A 21,714-nucleotide genomic window follows, 5' to 3' on the forward strand; every position below is an offset into this window, starting at 1 on the left:
TTGCTTGTAGCAAAATAAATATCATTTAATTCCAGTTGCCACAAACTTATAAAATATCCTGTTGGCATAGAGATAAATTTCTCTTTCAACCAAGATTACCTTCAAGTGGAACTCCTTACATTTTTTGTGTGTGTAAAGATGCCAACATTTTAAAACCTCTCAGAAGAAATTTTGTTATTAGTCTTACTCTGATTCTTTGGTGTCATCTATTTGATCCTTGTTCTTTTTATTAATTACATTAGGTCACCTAACTTCTAATAGTTGACTTCAAAGTCAATAAAAATGAATGCCTCTTGTAGTCCATTGTTCACTAATCTAAGACATTATACTTTAAAGACCAAAGTTTGATAATGGTTTTCAAATAATGGTATATTTAATAATGTGTAAATGTATGTATATTTAAATGAAAAGACTTTTGAGCACTGCATATTATATTCTTGATCGTCCTTAACACCTGATGAATCTCTGGCTTCAAATTAGACTAATGCAATTCAGAAATGGAGATATGACCTTTTTCAAGATACTTTGTGAAAGTTCTAAAACTCCAAACAAGATGACAGCCTAGGATTCACAAAAATCAAGAGAACATAATTTCATTTCTACTTTCAAAACTAGTATTGAAAATTTTGCTTCTCCTTAACAAGTTGTTAGGCATCTATTTCTCTTCTCAAATATGGATAATTAACAAGCTACAGAGCTCTGCAATGTACAGAAAACTGTTGGTGCTTATAACACATGGAATGCTATTAACGCCAATCTACACCATCTGGCATTCAAGACCTGTTAAACAGAAAGTTCAGCAGTCAAGCAAAAGGACCATATACAAAGAGACATTTTTAGCGTCGAACAAGGTGCCTTCATAAGCACCAGGTCCAAATAGCTCCTCAGGTCTTCACCAGCAGCATTTGCACAGATTAACTTGCTGTTTGAAATAGATTAGGCTTGCCAGAGAGGGTGATGTTATGAGTAATAACCTACTAATAGACTATTCTCCATGATCTTTTTCTAAATGTCACATGTCCAAATAAAAGTCAAATAGCATAAAACTCCCATATTAAATTCCATCTGCAAAATGACTCAGGAAAATGGCCTTAACCCATGTTATGCATCTTTCCCAAGTAAATTGTTAGCTTGATCATGTAAATTTGGATTACATCCTCAAACTTTAGATAGTAATTGTCAGTGGCTTTTGTAAAGAATTAAGTGAAACTGTGCCTTGTACATCTTAAAAGTTGTATTTGTGTGGAATGCTCTTTTTATTATCCCCAATTTATTCTCTAGCAAAACACTATAGGAAACAAAGAAGAAGAGGAGGGAGGGAAAAAGGAGAGAGAAGAGCCTCAACACAATTTTCCTCGCGTAACTTTTGTTCTAAATGATACAATTAAATCATGACCAAATTGCATTACTTTTGTCCAAAGGTTACTCCAAGACTCATAGTGATCTTTAAAGTTGTTACAAAAATCGAAACAGAGCAGAGAATAAGCTTCTGACTGTAAAATCAGGTAACATTTCAAAGTTCATTTCATAAAAGAAGGCATCAGATCAATACATCACTCTGTCATTGTTAACAATATTATCTAAACGTTAGGGTTGATATTAAAATAGATAAAAACTCCAAAGTACAGTAGGTCCATGTGGAATTATGGGCAGCTGACTTATGTTTTAAAGTGTACACTAACTAAAATCATTCTAAAGAATCTATGAACTATTAGTACATTCAGGAAAAATAAAGAGTAGTGAAAGCTCCTAGCATTCAAGTTGTGTGTGAGACGACCATGCATCTAATCACTGTACCATACGCCACAAAGAAGTTTGAAACTGACATTAAAGAGACTACCAAGATGCATCGCTCCAGGACAGGAAATTACTTAAACAGGATTAACAAAAATGGTGTCTGAGGCAACAGATGACTCAAAAATATTCCTGTGCTAGGATTGTAGATCTCATCCCTGGGGTGGGGGGGAACAAACACAATTGTGATTTCATTCTCTAACAGTAAAGAAAACTCAAAAATGCTTCCTCATCTCAGAATGTGAGGCTGAATCTTTACAGTGATCAGGAGGATCCTGATACATGAGAAAGTTCATAAAACATAACTGAAAATTTGGGGCAAAACTGTAATCTGTACCAGCAAGTCTCAAAAAGTTTATAGAACTGTATATTCTAAAAAGACTAGTCAAAGGTAAGGTTGCCACCTACAACATTGGCATCCCCTGAGTACTGGTTCATGTCCCAGATGCGTCATTTCCAATCCAGTTCGCTGCTAATGAACTGTGGAAAGCAGCAGAGAATAAACGGTCCAACTGTTTGAGCCTCTGCCACCCATTGGGAGACCCAGATGAAGCTTCTGCATTAGACCTGGCACAGGCCTGACTTTTGTGGCCCTCTGATGATTGAACCAGCAGGTGAAAGATCTGTATCTCTGTCTTCTGTTTCTCCTTTTCTCTTAGCAAAATTTTCAAAATAAGTACATCTTCAAAAAGAAAAGAAATTCATGGATTTTATAACAATTGTTGTAAAAATAAGTTTATTTTTAAATTCCGTTTTCCACAAAGTTTTTGAAGACCTTCACATAGGATGCAATTCCCTCCAAGCTTCTCAGTCCCTGAAACTGTTTCCTGAGCTGAAAGTGCTGCTCCACCTGGTACCTACTGATACCAATGCCACATCACCTTCAAAAGTGCTTACACCTTTACCAATCAACTTAAAACAGCAATTGAACTCCCTCCATTCCTGTAACTCCTGACTACACGTATCTGAAAGTATTTTTTTATTTGTTTAGGACATTTATCATCTGCCACATTCTAGAAAATAAAGGTATTAATATATATATATTATATATGGTATATATAAATCTGCATATATATATATATGACTTATTTTACTTGAAAATTACAGAGAAAGCAGAAGAGAGGAAGAGACAGATGTTGCATCTGCTGGTTCGCTCCCGCAAATGGCCAAATCCATCCAAAGCTGAGAGCTATGAGCTTCTTCCAGGTCCCCAGTGTGGGTACAAGGGTCCAAGCACTTGAGCCATCCTCTACTGCTTTCGGAGGCCATTAGCAGGGAGCTGGATCAGAAGTGGAACTATAAGCACCTCACTAGAGGAATAGCCTGTTATTACATCATTATGCCAGGCCCTGTGTTCTCATACTAATTCTTTATTACATGTTCACAATATTAGTGCTTTCCTACTCCAGTCCAACTGAACACAAGAATACATTCAAAACACTGAGAAATGAAATTTAAAGTTTTATGCAAAAATATTTCTAAATCCATGTAGATTTTTCATAATATAAAATTTTCATTAGCCTTTTGCCTAGTTCTTATATCCATGCCTTTCAGAAACTTCTCTATGACACTTAGAAATATTACTCTGTAAGCTCCACAAGATGAAGAATATTTTGGGGAGGGAAACAGCCTACTGTATTCCCTGAATCCATTCATTTATTAATCCTAACTATGTGCCAGTCTAGTTATGACTCTCTCTAAATTTTACCTTTGTTTGTTTGTTTTGGGTCTGGTTTTAAGGTACTTTTTTTTAAGGTTGCTGATTCAATCTCCAAAATGACTGTCCCATCCAAGGTAAAGGCTCCAGAATTCATCTGAGTCTCCCACATGTGGACAGGGTTCTAAGCACCCGGGTTATTTTCACTGGTGCTCACATGGGATGCTGACATCACAGGCAGTGGCTCCAGCTGATGCACCACAATGTCAGTTCCCAAGTCTCCCTTCTTTTCTCGTTTCGTATAACTGTTTTTGCCCAGGTTCCTATGAACTACTGGTCCAAATGGTGAAATGGTCACTTTGATATGATTGTCATTTTTAGCATATGTGTATACTCAATATAAATGTGGACTTTTGTGATTAAGTCTATGCATATAGAGTGGATTAAAATTAAATCTGTCTAAATATTGTCAAAGAAAAGAGAAAGGGAAGAACGTTAGCAGGGAACAGGGGAGTGAGGATAGTGATTATCTTCTTGGACTCTTGAAAACAAAATCTGTTCTATTTAAAATTTAAACAATGAAATGATAACTTCCAAATTATAAACTCCATAATCTACTGGCTTGGAATTCAACAAATTTGTAGAATCATTGACAATCCTATTTTTAAGTCTTCATCTTCCACACAAAGATATACTGAAAATTGGACAAATGGCATGTAGTCACTATTTATTGAATCTTGTTTTGTAAGCTTCCAGCCACATATTATCCACCAAGTAGACTCCTCCTGGATAGCTATCTGACTTGAAAAAAACAGGCATTGGATATAACCTTTGTATTCTGCAGTATAGGCCCCAGACCTCTTGCTAACCTTGCTAGATAAAAGCCAACTGAGATTGGTTCCCATATGCTGAAAGCCAGGAGCCACTATGGATTGAACAGGGTCCCATAATTCTATACTAGATTACAAAGAGACATGAAAGGTTAAGCACAGTTTTAAAAGTAGTCTACCCATAAATATAATTGTATCAAGAACAATTCTTTTGTCTCAGAGGTCCAAGTTTAAATGTCTATCACATTAGTCATTGTCAATGAACAATCAGTATTTATTAAATGTATAAATGGAAAAGCAATGGCTATGTTAGAGAAATAAGATCTCAAAATATTCTTGGTTATGTTATTGCAGTGTAGAATGGCAAAGAAATTCAAAATCCTATTTCAGAAATTCTTTTTAACTATTCCATACTCCTAAAATATAAACTCACTTTTCCCATATTACACCCCAAAATAATTAAACATCTATTTTAGTATCAAATAATATCTGCATAATATTAAAACCTTGATCATATAATATAGTTGACATCCCATACTTCATAAGCTATAGTAGCTGAAGCAAATTGCATAAGAATTGGAAGAGTACAGGCAATTTTTCATAATTTTCAGCAATTTTTGATGGAACTTGAGTTTAGAGTACTCTGCATGAAATGCCAGGAGAGAAAGCCGAGAAGACTAGACATCAGTTCCTGTACAATGATTCAGTGCATAAATCTACATGTTGCACAATGCACATGTAGGGATACGATATGGACAGCAGTTCATGTTCCAGCTACTCCACTTCACTTCCAGCTCCCTGCCTGTGCCCTGGGAAAACAGTCAAGGATGGCCCAAGGCCTTAGGATTCTGTACTACATTGGAGAGCCAAAAGAAGCTCCTAGCTCCTGGCTTCAGATTGTCTCAGCTAAGGCTGTTGCAGGCACTTGAGAAGTGAACCAGCAGATGGAAGATCTTTGTCTTTCCTTCTCTCTGTAAATCCACCTTTCCAAAATAAAAAAAAAAAGAAGAAAAAATCTTTAAAAACAAAATTAGACATCCGTATTCTTATATGTAACATAATACAAAATTTATATAAATTCTCTTAATCCTGCCATAATTATACAATGTCAATATTGAATATGTTCTCATTCACATATGTTTAATCTGTTATGAATTCACTTTTTAAAGGTTTATTTTATTTTTATTCCAAGGGCATATTTTTATAGAGAGGAAGAGAAGACCAGAGAGATCTTCCATCCACTGTTTTAAATTCCCAAAAAATCTTAACTGCTGGAATCGGGTCAATACAAAGTCAGGAGCCAAAAGATTCCTCTGCATCTACCACACAAATGCAGGTGCCCAAGGACCTGAGCCATTTTTACCAATTTATTAGGTTAGTGGGCAATGAACAAGCCAAAAAATTATATAGCCAAATAATTGTCAAAAAATAAGTTCTATCCAGCTTGATGACCGCAATAAATCTCCTAAAAATTTTCTCAGATAATTGGTAAATTGGTCTCACATTTCATAATACTGGTTGTTTCAGAACTCTACACCTAATAGTGAAATGCAAATTCCATACCAAATTTGTGGTAAGTGTCCTTACCAAAAATGTATGAGGACTGTTGCAAACATGATTTAATTTTAAATCTGAGGTTGTCTAAATGCATTTATAGTATACATCTAATATTTTTGGCATTTTTTAAGAATTTGAAGAGACAGATACAAGTATATCCTCTAATGACAATAGACTTTGTTATATTTTGAAAGATAAAGAGAAATCAAGAGACAATGAGCTCTCATTCTCTGGATCACTTCCCAAAAACTTTCAACAGCAGAAAACAGGCCAAGCCAGAACCATGAGCTGGCAATTCATGCAGAGTCTCCCACATAGGTGGCAGGGACTCAATGACGTGAGCCATCATCTGCTGCCTGCCAGGATGCACAGAGGAGGGAAGCTGGAGTTGGGAGGGGAACTGGGACAGGAAACCAGGTGCTGCACTGGTGACATAACAATAGGCCAAACACTCCTCCGAGTAGTAGGCTTCAATACAGCAGTGCATCTTTTTCTGCAGTTTTGCTTTTCATGGTTTTACTTACCTATAGCCAACCACAAACCAAAAACAGTAAATAGAACACATCATAAACAAGTCACAAGTTTCAAATAACACTCATTGTAGTACATGATTCTTTGTTATTAGTTATTGCTATTAGTCTTATTATCTAATCCATGAATTAAAATCATTGGTAGATGTCTGTCCATAGTTTTCATGAAACACATTACCTTTTGTTGATCCTTCATGTGCACAGATTTCAAACAAATAATTGTACCAAAAACAAATTGCATTTGCTTTTCCATAAGATTTGTAAAATACCTTAGTATGTCTAGGAGAAAAACAAGTACATGGTGACTGATACTGCCCACAGTTTCAGGTGATGAAAGATCCCAATTGGGATCTTGGAAAGTAATTCCACCAATAACGGAAGATCTGCTATTCTAGAATTATGAAACTGCGCATCTATGGACTTGCTGAATCTTCCTCTCTGTAAGAAATTACATCCTAAGGCATCCATGAGTCAATTGTACACCTAATCCATCCAGGACTTTACCATAGACTAGGAGCACAAACACCATCTAGTTCCATATTAACAGCTCAAAATGGAGAGAAACTATCTCTTAGTCTCTTGTACCTAACCCTTCCAAAAATGAGAAGCATTTCATGACTTCCTTCCTCTTTCTAAACCTTTTTTTCCTTACACCAAAAGGCTTTACTTAGAACATTCCTCTTATGAAAATCTTATATTCAGACACTATAACTGTTCTATCCCCCCTCATATGAATGTTCAATCATTTGTCAATTCAGTTCTCAATTGTGTGTTAACTTTCAGTCCTACTTCTGTGGGTCATGTATGAAAATGAATTTTCTGTCACTGTCACATTATACTCCTATATTAGACAAGGTTTGCTGTATTTTAGACTGACCTTTGTCATTCTGTCTTTGTATTTAGCAGTGTGTGTGTCCAGAAGAAGACATATGGAATTATTTAACATCTGGACACTAAATAACAAAACCAACTCCATGTAGGTTCTCTTTGGAGTCGAGGCTTCTGAGATATTTAAAATTCCTACATCTGTTATTAACCAACTGCCCAAATCAATTTTGGGCCACCTGTAGTCTGGGTAAGCGCGAATGTTGTTTTCTATCGCGCTATAACTAAGCCAGCTGAACCTAAGGAAACTTCTGTTTCACCACTACAGTCTTCTCTCCAGAGTGACATTGATCTACTATGCAATATTCTTTGGAAATTACGTCGCAATCTGTTGTAATTTATCCACCAATATGCTTCCATTTCCACACATTATTCACAAGAATATCAGAAAATATTTCATCCATGGCTTTGCTGAAATGTAGAATCACTTTGGCTACATTATTCTTCTATATTTGTCTTAAACATAGTTAAAGAATGTCCCTGGATTTTCATATTTGCTGAGTTAATGCTAATCATACAATATGCAATTTAGTATGTTATGGAAGTCACATATTTTTAATTCTCTTTAAAACTATCTGAATAAATTTTAAATTTATTGTATTATCTAAAATAGTTGATTTATATCAACATCCTTAATAAATTGGTATCATACTGTAAAGAAAAGCATAATTAATACTTGGCAAGGAGTGTCATGGCTATTGCATGTAATTGAAACTAAAAGAGCCAATGAAAGTCAAGAAAATACACCTGTAATCAAACTTGTATCCACTGGTGTTCACAAAAAGCTCACTTGAGCGGAACATTGAAAACCTAAAATGGCCTCAAACCAAAAAAAAAAAAAAAAAAAAAAAAAAAGGAACTCCAGCAGAAACATTACTAGAAATCTGTTAATTGTTGATAAATCATTTTTGTCAGTTAAGCAAGTCTAAATAATAGCAACTCCAAGCCTCAAGTTTTACATTTGTTGGATAACACTAAACAGTTAAAGGAGAAAAAGATTATATTAGCTATTTCTAAATTATAAGTCACTATATATGAATTTGAGGTATGAATATACTTAAACATGCATTTAATAAGTATTTGAGCCACCTTCCAAATACATTACAAATGATCTGTAACAGACAAGGGAGAATGTCATTTTCTTATAGACTCCATGTTAGTTATTTAACAGAAAAATCCTTATAATCTGTAACATTCAAGAGATCACTCAGCGGAAGGGCGATATAAACCCCCTTTCTTCTGCGCTTCTATGTTCACTTCACCTCTTAGGGATTGCAGGGTTTTGTTTCTCTCTCCGTCTATCAAAAAAGAAAGTGTAATGGCGAGGACAAATGGGGGAGGAGGACAAAGTGTATGTTTGTGATAGGGAAAATGATCAGGAACTCATTGGATCCCTACGCTAGGGACTTTGCGCCTCTGCTCGGTTTTGGGTTGCTGCCGTGGTCCATCTTCACTCCCAGCTGCCTAACAGTACTCAAATATCTGTACTGTTAGACAATACCATAGAAGCCACCAAAGGTTAACAGTTCAAAGTAGCATTTTTAAAAACTGCCAAAGAGATTTGTAAAATCCCTGCCTCACAATTTCTATTTCTTGGACCGTACTGATCACATGGCACCTCTCAAACAAGAAAAAAACTACGTAGTGAGCATAAAGCCATTGTTATTCTAAGAATCATTGTAGTAAGGATCTTAGGTTATTTTCACTTGTTCAGCAAACACCAAAAAAACTACTAGGCTATAAGAACAGCGACTATCTGAACTATTAGGAACAGCTGTAATTAAGAAAAAGCACCACAGACTCAAAACATAAGTAGATACAGCCTCGCTGAAACTTTCAATTCTTTTGTCCCACCACCCCCACTCCACCCGGCTCCAAATCTGGGCTTTTAGGGCATCCATTTTTAGTACTTAAAACCAAACCATATATATGTTTCTATATATACATATATGTAATATTTTTACTTTGATATAGCTTTCCAGCATAAGTGTTTGTTGAAACGTGCTACAAATCATGCCTTAAAACGTTACCCATGACCTTTTAAGATCTGTGACAGAATAACTCTTCAAGAACGCCAAAAGTTACCGGAATTATATGCATATAAATATTATGGTGTTTTGTTGAAAAACTTTTAAAATATTAACTGCATTTTTTCTAAAGTTCCCCCAAGCACTATCTTTACACTGTTCTTAAAATACACATGACCTAGACGTCTCCCCTGTATTTAAGCAGAAGAAATTTCAGTATCAGAAAATTGGACACTTGAGGATGTGAGAATGAAAAGGTAAGATTTCCAAGCACTTTCTCTGCTTTGAAATGAATCCACACACTTCAGGCACTTTGAGGTTCGCTTCCAGTTAAACAAAGCCCTTAGAATTAGGAAAAGATGCATCAGCTGCCATCTGAAAAGTTCCAACACAAACTACAGCTGGGGAAACCTTTCTCCGAGGAGACTGACTCCGATTTGGAGAAACTTTTCTCTCACTTGGAAAGAGTTCGCTTCTTGGAAGGAATTCACAAATCAATTTACAAGTTAGTGACAGCAAGGTTTCTCAACAGAGAAGGAGCAATGAGAAATGCTTCACAGCCCTGGGGTGGGATCATGGTTAGGTAACCTCCCCCCGCCCCAAAACACACACACCACAAGCTCCAGGACGTGAACGCGAACTTGGCATCAACTTTACCCTCTTTCTGCAAAGCGCACTCCCTAAAAGTAAAGCCATAAAGCAATCCCCCGTCAGCAACTCTGCAGAAAAGCGACATTGGGAGCAGCCTCAGACCCCTGCAAAGGATGTAACCAAATGCCCATGCCTCCACTGTACCTCTTTGCTGATGCGCCTGTAGCTGCCGCTGCTGGGACTGCTCCTGGGGCCGCTGCGCCTCGCTGTCCCCAAAGCCCCGGAGGAGCAGCAGGAGGAGAAGGACCCCAGCAGCTCCTGGCATCGCGCTGGCCAGGAGCGAATCCGCTTTGCAGGCAGGATCCGGAGACTTCGCCGCTGCCCTGACCTGGCCCTGGCTTAGGAGTAGAATGAGCCGCAGCTGCTGGGGAAGCGAGGAGGAGGAGACAACCCCTTTCAGACTTTGGCTCAGCCGCCTCCTGAGGGTGGAGGCAGAGAACACTCCTCCCTCTCCCCTTCCCCGGGCGCTCAGCCTCTTGGGCGCCCAGCACAGGCCCTTAAAGAGTCCTTGGTGCAAAGACCCTTCCCAGAGCCTGTGCCTTCTAAGATTAGCCCGGAAGTCTCAGCTGTTACGTGAACTTCTTATAATTAAAAAAAAAAAAAGTAGTTGCAAAATGCCTACACATGGAAAGCATTATTTGGAAGAAATCTAGAAACTTCATCTTAAGAAAGTCCCAGCAAAACTGTGAGGTGGCTCCTGTGTGTCAAGGTGATTTGCACTGGGGAGGCAAGACCATACCAAAAGGCAGATGCCAGAGAGGTAGCCAGCAGGACACCAAGCCCTGGCTGGAGGGCTGGCAAGGCAACAGAGGAAGGGCATGTGTGTGAGACTGGAGGTGCGAAGCCAGTGAGAGCTTCCGGGAAATGTTTCTGACCAACAGAGTAAGTGGATGGAAGTATCTCTAATGCAGATACCCGATGAGACAGATAAAGGCCTTAGCTACGGCTTCAGTCACAGGTGAAACTCTGTTTCTTCACGTCCCGTTGTTTTCCCTGCAACTCAGCACATTTTAGCCAAGTGCTTCCCATCCACGCTGATTCAAATGTCAGCCCCTTGCTTGTTTCCTGTAGCCCAGTCAGTGGTTTCCATTCGCTTTGAAACAGGACCTTGATAGGGTTTTCAAGACCTACAGGGCATCTTTCCACTCATTCAGGAGTTGTCAAGTACTAAAGGAATTACTTTGTAAGGGTTCAGGGTGCTCCTTGTCCATCAAAGTGCAGGATAGGGTGTGGGATGATGGTTCAATGGCTAAATCCTCCTCTGAAAAGCACCAGGATACCATATGGGTGATAGCTCATGTCCTGACTACTCCATTTCCCATCTAGCTCTCTCCTTGAAGCCTGGGCAAGCAGTCTAAGATAGCCCAAATCCTCGGGACCCTGCTTCCATGTGGGAGACCCAAAAAATGCCCCGGCTCCTGGCTTCGGATTGTCTCAGCAACAGCCACTGCAACCCACCTGGGGAGTGAACCAGAGGACGGAAGATCTTTCTGTGTCCCTTTCTCTCTTGTAGATCTGCCTTTCCAAAATAAATAAATAAATAAGTGTTTAAATATAGATTTATGGTCCTGCCTTGCCCTCTCTTCGGGAGGGACCACAGTGTGTCGATGGATGCAGAAGCCTTTGTACATATCTGAACCCTAACTTAAGTCTGTTTGCCCATAAAAATTTTCCTGTGACTTTTGTTGTCCAGGTTGCATGTAACAGTATTCATTGACAATAAGTTTTGAACCTCACCAACTTTTTTTTTATTATTTCAGAATATCACATCACAGAAAATCACCTGGCTATGGTATTTGACTCACCAGAAGAATGCCAACAACCCATGAATTATTTCGATGATGACTTAAGGATGGGTAACAATTTGTATTTCCTGCAGCCTAAGGCAGTTTTACCTAATTATTTACATATTGAAATGTGTGTAGTCGTAGAAAATATTTCATGTGACTTCATCACTAAGGTAATTATGGTGCTAACTTTAAAATATTTCTTATAATAGTATCTATGAATTCTCTTTCAGTAAAGTAAAGGTGTTAATGTCTTTAGCATATATTTGTGTTTCTCAGACAGGCAAATTTACAGGGAAAGGAGAGAGAGAGAAAGGTCTTCCACTGCTGATCCACTCCCCAGGTAGCAGCAATGGCCGAAGCAGAGTAGATCAAAGTCAGGAGCCTCTTCCAGGTCTCATACGTAGGTGCAGGGTCCCAAGGACTTTGACCATCCTGTGCTACTTTCTAAGGCCATAAACAAGGAGCTGTATTGATAGTGGAGCTGACAGGACATGAAACAGTACTCATATGAGAAACCGGAGGCTTAAAGAAAGAGAATTAGCTTGTTGAGCCACAACACCAGCCCTACCCAGGAAACTTTTTTTGGAAGATTTATTTATTTTTATTGGAAAGTCAGACATACAGAAACAGTGAGAGACAGAGAGAAAGATATTCTGTCCACTGGTCCACTCCCTAAATGGCTGCAATGGCTGGAGCTGAGCCCATTCGAAGCCAGAAGCCAAGAAAGTCTTCAAGGTCTCCCATATGAGTGCAAGGACACAGGCTTTAGGTTGTCTTAGACTGCTGTCTCAGGCCTCAAGCCTGGATGGGAAATGGAGCAGCCAGGACAGGAGCCATCACCCATATGGGGTCCTAGCATATGCAAAGTGAGGACTTTAGCCACTAAGCTACCAAACCAGGCCACGAGAATTTTTTAGTCTTTTTGTTTTGATGCTGAAGTTTGTGAAAATGAAGTCTGGCACAAGTTTGTATAATTAAACACCATGTTATTATAATTGTGTAACAATAAAGAAATTTATAGCATTTAGGTTAATTTAGGTTGATGTGTATTACAATAAAAACTAAAATTTTCCCAATTTTGGTTTATAGTGTTGTTCAGTCACTTGTAGAAGCAGAAAGATGCCCTAAGCTGAACTTCCAAACCTCTCTCCATGCTCAGAATAACAACGTTATCATGGCTCAACTCAAATTAGTAACCTGAAATAAATAGAAAAGAAAAAATCTGAATAGTGCAGTTGCTAGCACCAAATGCAAATAAGAAATGCACCATGTTCCCTCAGTTGCCTTCTCCTTTCCACTTTTCCAGGTTCATTATTTACATTTTTTTTTGAATTTTTTTTATTAATTATTTTGCATTATGTGACAGTTTCATAGGCTCTGGGAATCCCCCCTCCCTCCCCCTCCCCTCCCCCCCCCGGATTCCTCCACCTTGATGCAGTATTACAGTTCAAATTCAATCAAGATTCTTTCATTGCAAACATATACCAAGCATAGAGTCCAGCTACTTATTGTCCAGATGGGTTGAACAGTTTCTTGGGGAGACCTTTTCTGGTCTGAAGTTTGAGCTGGCAGAATATCATCACAGTCAATTAAGAGTCCCAATATAACATCAACAGCAATTTGCAATGTTATGGAATTGACATGGTTTTGAGTAACCAGTGTATTAAAAAAAAAAAAAAAAAGGAAAACAAGTCCTAGCCACAACCTGTGATTAGTTCATTGACATTTCATTTAAGGTATAGAGCAGCCGGTCCTGTATATGAACTAAAATTATTTACATTTGAAATCAGTGTGACAGTGATGGAGAAAGAATTGTCCCCCTGCTGCTTTAATCCCAAATGCCTGCAACACTCAGCAGCAGGAACTCCACCCACATCTGCCATGTAGATGGTTAGGGTTAGAGTACGTGTGCCATCCTATGTTGCCTCCCATGTATGTTAGCAGGAAGTTGGATCTGAAATGGAGAAGCCAGTGTTTAAACCAGGAACTTTCATGTGGGACCTATATGTTCCAGTTGGCTCTTGAACTGCTACACCACAATGTCTGCAGCCACCCCAATTATTTTTTTTTTAAGATTTATTTATTTTTATTACAAAGTCAGATATACAGAGAGGAGGAAAGACAGAGAGGAAGATCTTCTGTGTGATGATTCACTCCGCAAGTAACCGGAACGGCCAGTGCTGTGCCAATCCAAAGCCAGGAGCCAGGAACCTCCATGTCTCCCACGCGGGTACAGGGCCCCAAGGCTTTAGGCCGTCCTCGACTGCTTTCCCAGGCCACAAGCAGGGAGCTGGATGGGAAGTGGAGCTGCTGGGATTAGAACGTGTGCCCATACAGGATCTCGGCGTGTTCAGGGCGAGGACTTTAGCCGCTAGGCCACGCCGATGGGCCCTCACCCAATTAATTTTATAATCAATATTTGCTCCGATTTTCTTTGAGACATTCCATGGCCTAGTCACTATTTAACATAAAAATTCCTTGCGAATTAGACCTTGAACTCTGCTCTCAGTTCTATTGGTTCAGCCTGGGAGTGTTGAGAAATTTACAAATGCTTTAACCAAAATTAAGATACAGAACCAGTGGTATTGGTGCTATACTATTTTTCAAGTGAAACTAATTAAGGTAAAATTTGCATATAACAAATGTGAGCATTTGATATATGTATTAAGGTAGTTACCTGCCTGATTCCTAGTGTGTGTGCACATATACATATGCATTAATAGATTAATATAATTACCCCAAGTAATATAGATTTAATATTATTTATTTCAAAAGATATATAATCTATTTCTATCATCCCAAAATGTTCCCTCGTGCTCTTTCGCAATATCACAACCTCCCTCTCTAGCACCGTTCTGATTTCCATCTCTGCCATCTAGGAGCATCTCCATGAGCATCTATACTGGCATGTATTCGGGTTGGTACTATGAAACAACACAGTTCAGTGTATTCATCTGTTCTTTCCACCCCTCCACCAACCCCTGGCAATCTCTGATCTTTTTAGAGTTTGCATAAGTTTAGTTTTTCTAGTACTTCATATTGACAGGAATCATACAGTCTGTGGCCTTTTCAGACTGAAGTCCTCTACTTAACAGTATGCCTTTGAGTCTCCCTCACGCCTTTTTCACATCATGAAAGCTCATTCCTTTTCATTGTTTGAATGTACCACACTTTATCCACATACTTACTGAAGGACATCTTGGTTGCTTCAAAGTTTTGGTAACCATTAAAGCAGCTGATAAAAACATCTCTAAGAACATTTTACATGTAAATGAATTTTCAACATTTTTGGCTATTTATGCGGAAGCATAACTGCTGGATCATATGTCAAGAGCATATTTTGGACCCAGCACTGTGGTGTAGTAGGGCCAGATTCTACCTGCAGCATAGGCATCCATATAGGCTCTGGTTCATGTCCCAGCTGTTCCACTTCCAATCCAGCTCCCTACTTATGGCCAGGAAAATAGTAGAAGGTGGTTCAAGTCCTTGGGCCCCTGCGCCCATGTGGGAGACCTGGAAGAAGCTTCTGTCTCCTAGCTTCAGATCAGCTCAGCTCTTGCCACTGCAACCATTTTGGTGAATGAACCAGTGGATGGAAAACCTTTATGTCCCTCCTTCTTTCTGTAACACTGCCTTCCAAATAAAAATTAAATAAAAAGAACATGTTCTATTTTCTAAAATGCACAAACTTATTAAATCAGCCTGTTGATTTATCTCTTGTGTTTTTGAGTGGTGTCATGAACAATATTTTAAATTTAATTATACTAACAGTAAGAAGTGATTTTTGTTATATCTAGTTAGAGATAGATAGATAGATAGATAGATAGATAGATAGATAGATAGATATTTGATCCTAAAAAGAGCTTGATAAATGTCTTTTTTGCCCCTGCAGCTAATATGGTGAGTTATAGGGGGCCGCTATCATGATATAGCAAGATAAGCCACTGCCTGCAACACAGACATGCCAAATGGGCAGCAGTTCAAGCCCCAATTACTCTGCATTTGATTCAGCTTCCTGCTAATGCATTTGGGAAAGCAGAGGATGATGGCCGAAGCCCTTCAGCCCCTGCACATACATGGGACACCTAAACGAAGCTCCTGATTCCTGGCTTCGGCCTGACTCATCCTCAGTGCTTGCAGCCATTTGGAGAATTAACCACTGGGTAGATTTGTCTTTGTCCTTCCCTCTCACTGTAACTTTGCCTTTCATATAAATAAAATAAATAATTTAAAAATACATACTGAATTTTTAGCACTAATTCTTCAGTATTAAGTTTACAGTTCTGGGATAAATTCAAATTCCTCACAATATATGCTGATTTAGATTTACAAATACATTCTTAAGTATTTTGTGTCCGAAATGAGCAATGCAATATTGCATAGAGCACTTAATGTTCAAAATGCTGACCCATAGTAAATATCATAATACACAAAAGATAAGGTTACAGAAAACTTTTAGAAATGATAATTAGATTTAATAATTTGGAGAAATGATTCATATATCCAAATTTATCAAATTATACAAGTCAATATGTTTAACTATTTATTTATCACTTATACCCCAAAGAAACTGTATTAAAAAATAGAAATATCACTACCTATTGTGGTGATGGGTATGAATGAATAGCAATGATTTATATTAGAATATCTTCATCTAGTTTTGTTGCCAGCATAATACTGGCCTTATAAAATTATTGGCTTATGATTCACCCCCCCAGAAAAAATAATGTAGATGTTCTGTGATTACTTCCCAAAGCATTTTGTGGAAGCTACCACTCAGAATGTATGAGTATACTGTTTTCTGTTTTGAAAAGCAATATCATCACAAATTCATTATTTCAAGCAGAATCAAAGTTGTTCCATTTCTTTCATCGGTTGTAGTGATTTGTAACTATCAAGAAATTTGCCTACTTAAGTTGTCATATTTATTGGCAAAAAGTTAGTTATATTTATTATTTTTGTAATGTTTGTGAGATTTTTACCAATGACCTTCCTTTCCTGAAACTGTTCATTTTGTGTCTTCTGTATCCTTTTATAACAGCCAATCTAGAGATTTACCAATTATGCTGAATTGTTAAACCAAAGAGCTTTTGGTTTCATAGATTTTGCTTTTACTGTGTTTTTATTTTCCATTTCATTAATTTCCTCTCAAAGCTTTAAGATATCCTTTCTTCCATTTTGGGGATTTGTTGCTCCTCTCCTTAATCTTTTTTTTTTTTTTTTTAGCTTCACATGGTAGAAGTTTAAATCTGATTATCTTCCTTATCTTATATAAATATTAAAGTTCTGAATTTTCCTCTAAGCAGACTTAAAAGCATCCCAAAAATCCCCGGAGTGATTTGAACATGCCGGAATCCCATATGGACACATGTTCTAATCCCGGGCAGCTCTGCTTCCCATCCAGCTCCCTGCTTGTGGCCTGGGAAAGCAGTCGAGGACGGCCCAACCAGCACCCGTATGGGAGACCTGGACGAGGTTCCTGGCTCCTGGCTTTGGATTGGCTCAGCACCGGCCGTTTGCAGTCACTTGGGGAGTGAATCATCGGACAGAAGATCTTCCCCTTTGTCGCTCCTCCTCTCTGTATATCTGACTTTGTAATAAAAATAAATAAATCTTAAAAAAAAAAGCATTCCCCAATCCAAAATCTAAACATCTTTATTTAAGTCAAAGTAAGAATGTTTTCTTTTTTTTGTTGTTGTTATATGGGATTTAAATGACATTGTTAATATCCTTTAATGTGAGATTTTGCTAGCTTTCTAATTATTAAATTTTAATTTAATTTTCTTATGGCTAGCAAACATGTTCTATAGGATTTCAATACATTAAACATATAAAAAGTTACGCATTAAAAAATCTAACTACATTTACAGATACTTTTATTTGACCTTTTGGGACTTACTAATTTTTATCTATTACTTCCTAGAAATTACCACCAGGGCCCAGTGCTGTGGTTCAGTGGCTAAAATCCTCACCTTGCACATGTAGGGATCCCTTGTGGGCACTGGTTTGTGTTCCAGCTGCTCCACTTCCCATCCTGCTCCCTACTTGTGGGCTGGGAAAGTAATAGAGGATGGCCCAAGGCCGTGGGACCATGCACCCATGTGGGAGACGTGGAAGAATCTCCTGGCTCCTGGCTTCAGATTGACTCCGTTCTGGCCATTGTGTCCACTTGGGGAGTGAACCAGCAGACAGAATATCTTTCTCTCTGTCTCTCCTCTCTGCAAATCTGTTTTTCCAATAAAAGCAAATAAATCTTAAAATAATAATAATGGCAACAATAATAAATCACCACTAAAATTAAAAATTTTAAATGGTGAACATTTCAAATTGTTCAGAATTTACTTGAGTGGCTTGGACTCACTGTCATGAAATTGCAGTCAAGATGTTAACGTGGCCAGCACTCACCTGGAGGCTTTTCTGGGGCTAGAGGAAGAGCAGCTCTCTGAAGGCAGCAGGCATGGTGCTTTGGCCGTATCTGCTCACAAGTGGGCTTGGCATACTTGACACAGTGTTTGGCTGACCTAGAGAAGTCATCTGAAAGACGGCAAGCAGAAGTACAAAATGCAGTTTCTGACCCTGTCACAGAACCTACACACCAACTCTTCCATCATGTTTTATTTAAGTAACTAAAAACTAGAGACAAAGAACTAGGCGCCAGCTATCAAAACAAGTAATCCTGAAAAATGTGTGACTATTTTAAAACCAGCCTAATCCTGTAAACTTTTCCTAAGTTTTAAGAGGATAATTTCTTTATCACTATAATTTCCTCATTATTACTACATTTGGTCATAATGAAGCTCTTCTCTCAGACTCTACACAGTATTAGTCTTCTAGTTCTTTGAAACATTTAAAATTCCAGTAATATACTTTGTAGTAAAATAATTGACTTGATATCTATAAACCCACTTCATTTTTCTGATAATTTATGTTTTATTGGCTTATCGCTATGATGTTCTACCTATATGTGTAACACTTGCCCTCACAATCAGGATATCACTGAGTCTTGCTTTTGAAAACAGACTGGTATTTTTCTCATTGGAGTGTTTATACCTGCACAGTGTACTTTTGTCACCATGAACCATGGATGATTGTTGCAATTTAAATTAATTAAAAGCAAGTAAAATTAGCAATTCTGGCCATCAGTATAGACAGTAGAAACCATTTCTGAACAAGGAACAATTTTGTTGTCACTGAGAGTTCTATTATACAGTATTAGTTTAGGATCTGTGAAAAGAGAATAATGTGAGAGGAATCAATCTTACAGCTTAATCACAAAATATAGTTATTTTCTCTATAACTTCTACAGGTTATATAAAAAGTTATAGTACTTCTAAAATACAGAAAAACTAAGTGGAGCAAATCTATAAAAGTAAAAGAAACCTATGGAAACTATATATTTTAGTATATGGGAAAGAAATATTGACAACATCTTTGAAGAAAGGATAAATGATGTAGTTTATTTCTAAAATTCTATTATCAGTTTTTTAAAGCAAAATTTAAGACCACATATGAATTCCAATTCTTTGTTCTAATGTCATATATTCAGTAACATTCAAAGCCTCATCTAAAACATTTCAATCAAGTTTTAGGATGAGGAAGGTAATGTCTGACTTCCTAAGTTAACACTGGCAACTCCTTAGTGATGGGCCCGGGGAAGCAGCTGAAGGTAAGCAAGTGCTTGGGCTCCTGCCAGCTAGCTGAGAGATTGTTTTAGATCTTCAGGCTCCTGATTTTGGCCTGGCCCAGCCCAAATCATTACACCCATTTTGGGAATAAACGAGTAGATGGAATATATATCTCTCTGTCTCTCTTCTTCAAGTACTATTTTAAATATATAAATGAGTATGTTAAAAAAATAAGGAAGATATTGGAGGTTTTAAACTGTGATGTATCATGATCACCCAGAACTCTATTTTGGAAGAACAAATCTCTCAGAGTGGAGAGTTGTCTGGAAAAGATGAGTAAGGGAAATGGAAGGAAATAAATCCTTCAAGAAGGAATAGTGTCATTCATTCATACATTCAATCATTCTTTTTTGAAGATTTATTTTATTTTTATTGGAAAGTCAGCTTTACAGACAGAAAGATCTTCTATCCATTGGTTCACTCCCCAAGTGGCTACATGCAGGGAGCTGGATAGGAAGTGGAGCAGCCAGCAGATGAACCAGCACCCATATGGAATCCCCACATGTGCAAAGTAAGGATTTAACCACTGAATCATCGCACTGGGCCCCATTCAGTCTTTTTATAACAATATAGAACAGCTGTCATTAGTTGGAAATTAGTTATATAATGTTGTTATTAGAGATAATAAAATAAAAAAGACCCTACTATCATAGCATTTACACAATAATGAAGATACAAGTAAATGAGTAAAAAAAAAATTGAATGAGTCAAATCAGAACATTTATAAAGGAAACAAATTAAGTGATACACCAGTAAGTATAAGGTGAAGATTTTGTTCTAGAAAAAAAACGTGTCAGGAAATACTCTCTGAAGAAGTGACATGTAACCTGAGATCTGGCAGTGGATAAGAGTCCACAGAATGTGGGCTCAGTGGAGAAGGAAAATATGTCAAGCGTGTTTGAGTGAATTTCCGAGACTTACTAACCCACCGGATATGGGGATTTAAGGATTACTCTAAAGTTTGTAGCTGAACAGCCAGCTGCTGGCAGTGTTAATAACTGAGATAGGAAATAAAGGAGGGTTGTCAGGTGTGAACTAGATGTGTTGAAGTGATTGCCATTTGAGATGCCCGCATGGTTTATTTTTAGTTCTCATGAAAGTGGTTCATACTCATTCCATGAGCTGAACACAGGGTTGAAAAGGAACAAATTTCTCTATGAAATAGAGAAGGAATATAAAGTGAATGATTAGAAGACATAACTAATTTATAAACAGATTAGTTTAGTATATGTTCATTGGTTGCATAAATTAATGAGAAAAGGAATATCAACTGTAAAGACTTAGATAATTAGCTAAGAAATTAGAAAAACATATTCAGCATTTATAAATCTACATACAACAGTTTAAAATATACTTAACAAAGTATAAGCAATTCAAATTATTTTAAAAATGATGACTATGTACAGCAAGGAAGCTATATATAAGGTTACTGAAAAATTAAAAATAATAATCTCCCTAAAACAATGACAGCCTATATATATTATCTTTAATATAGTCTACCAAACATAATTATAAATATTTTAAAAGTATGAATGGTAAGGATAGTATAAGAAGAAACACATATGACCAGTACAAAAAAAAAAAACAGTATTTCAAAAAACAAATTATATAAAAGGTGATATAAGTAAACCAATTTTTCACACTCTTGGAAAAGAATATCCCATAGTATAAAAGTTCTTTCCAAATGTTATACAATCCTATGCTGAACAGCTAATAGCTTATTTCCTTTTTCTTTCTTATTTACTTTTGTCTATTATCTTCCTTTGGGAAATAGTGTTCTGATTTAGGAGGGATTTCTTGGAAACTGATAAGGTTGAGAAGTTAAAGCACTGCCAATCAGATGCCCCTACCCAAATAAGCCTCTGACGTGCAACAAATAGCAAAGAATCAGAGATGAGTTGAAATTTGTTGTAGTGGCAATGATACTGACACTGAGTCACATAACTGCAGTTGTCATTCTTTCAATTCATTCAACTGATGTTTATTGAGACTCTTACATGCCAGGCATCATTTTAGGTGCTGATCTTACAGCTCTCAACAAAACTGACAGAACTCCCTCTGTCTATTCAGGTTTTACCCTGCAGAGAAAAAGCCACATATAGAAAATAATAATTATAGTGATTATGTAAATTATATATTAGATACTAAATACAAAAGTCAAGGACATGTGGCCTGGAAGCTGGGACTGGGAACTAGGGACGGCTTCAGTCAATGTGTGACATTTGTAGAATGAATTCTATTAGTCCCGGTTCCATGGAAAGCAGAGGTTGAAGGATACACAGCAGTGGTAACATTTTTGTGGGTGTGC

At 37.5% G+C, this 21,714-nt stretch overlaps 1 protein-coding gene across 4 annotated transcripts in view; it reads right to left on the bottom strand.

The window, feature by feature from the left end:
* LAMA2 (laminin subunit alpha 2) overlaps window positions 1–10,303 on the bottom strand; it is a 634,064-nt gene extending 623,761 nt beyond the window's left edge. For 2 of the 4 annotated variants that reach the window (XM_058676596.1, XM_058676658.1), the window contains exon 1: window positions 10,076–10,297. In XM_058676596.1, coding sequence (XP_058532579.1) covers window positions 10,076–10,196 — 121 coding nt within the window. In that variant the 5' untranslated portion in view covers window positions 10,197–10,297. Of the gene's footprint in view, window positions 1–10,075 lie in introns of all 4 variants that reach the window. The other 2 variants (XM_058676547.1, XM_058676722.1) reach the window with 2 other exon arrangements.
* Window positions 10,304–21,714: the final 11,411 nt, after the last annotated feature.

The sequence above is a fragment of the Ochotona princeps genome, chromosome 1 (assembly GCF_030435755.1).
Source record: "Ochotona princeps isolate mOchPri1 chromosome 1, mOchPri1.hap1, whole genome shotgun sequence".
Lineage (NCBI taxonomy): Eukaryota > Metazoa > Chordata > Mammalia > Lagomorpha > Ochotonidae > Ochotona > Ochotona princeps.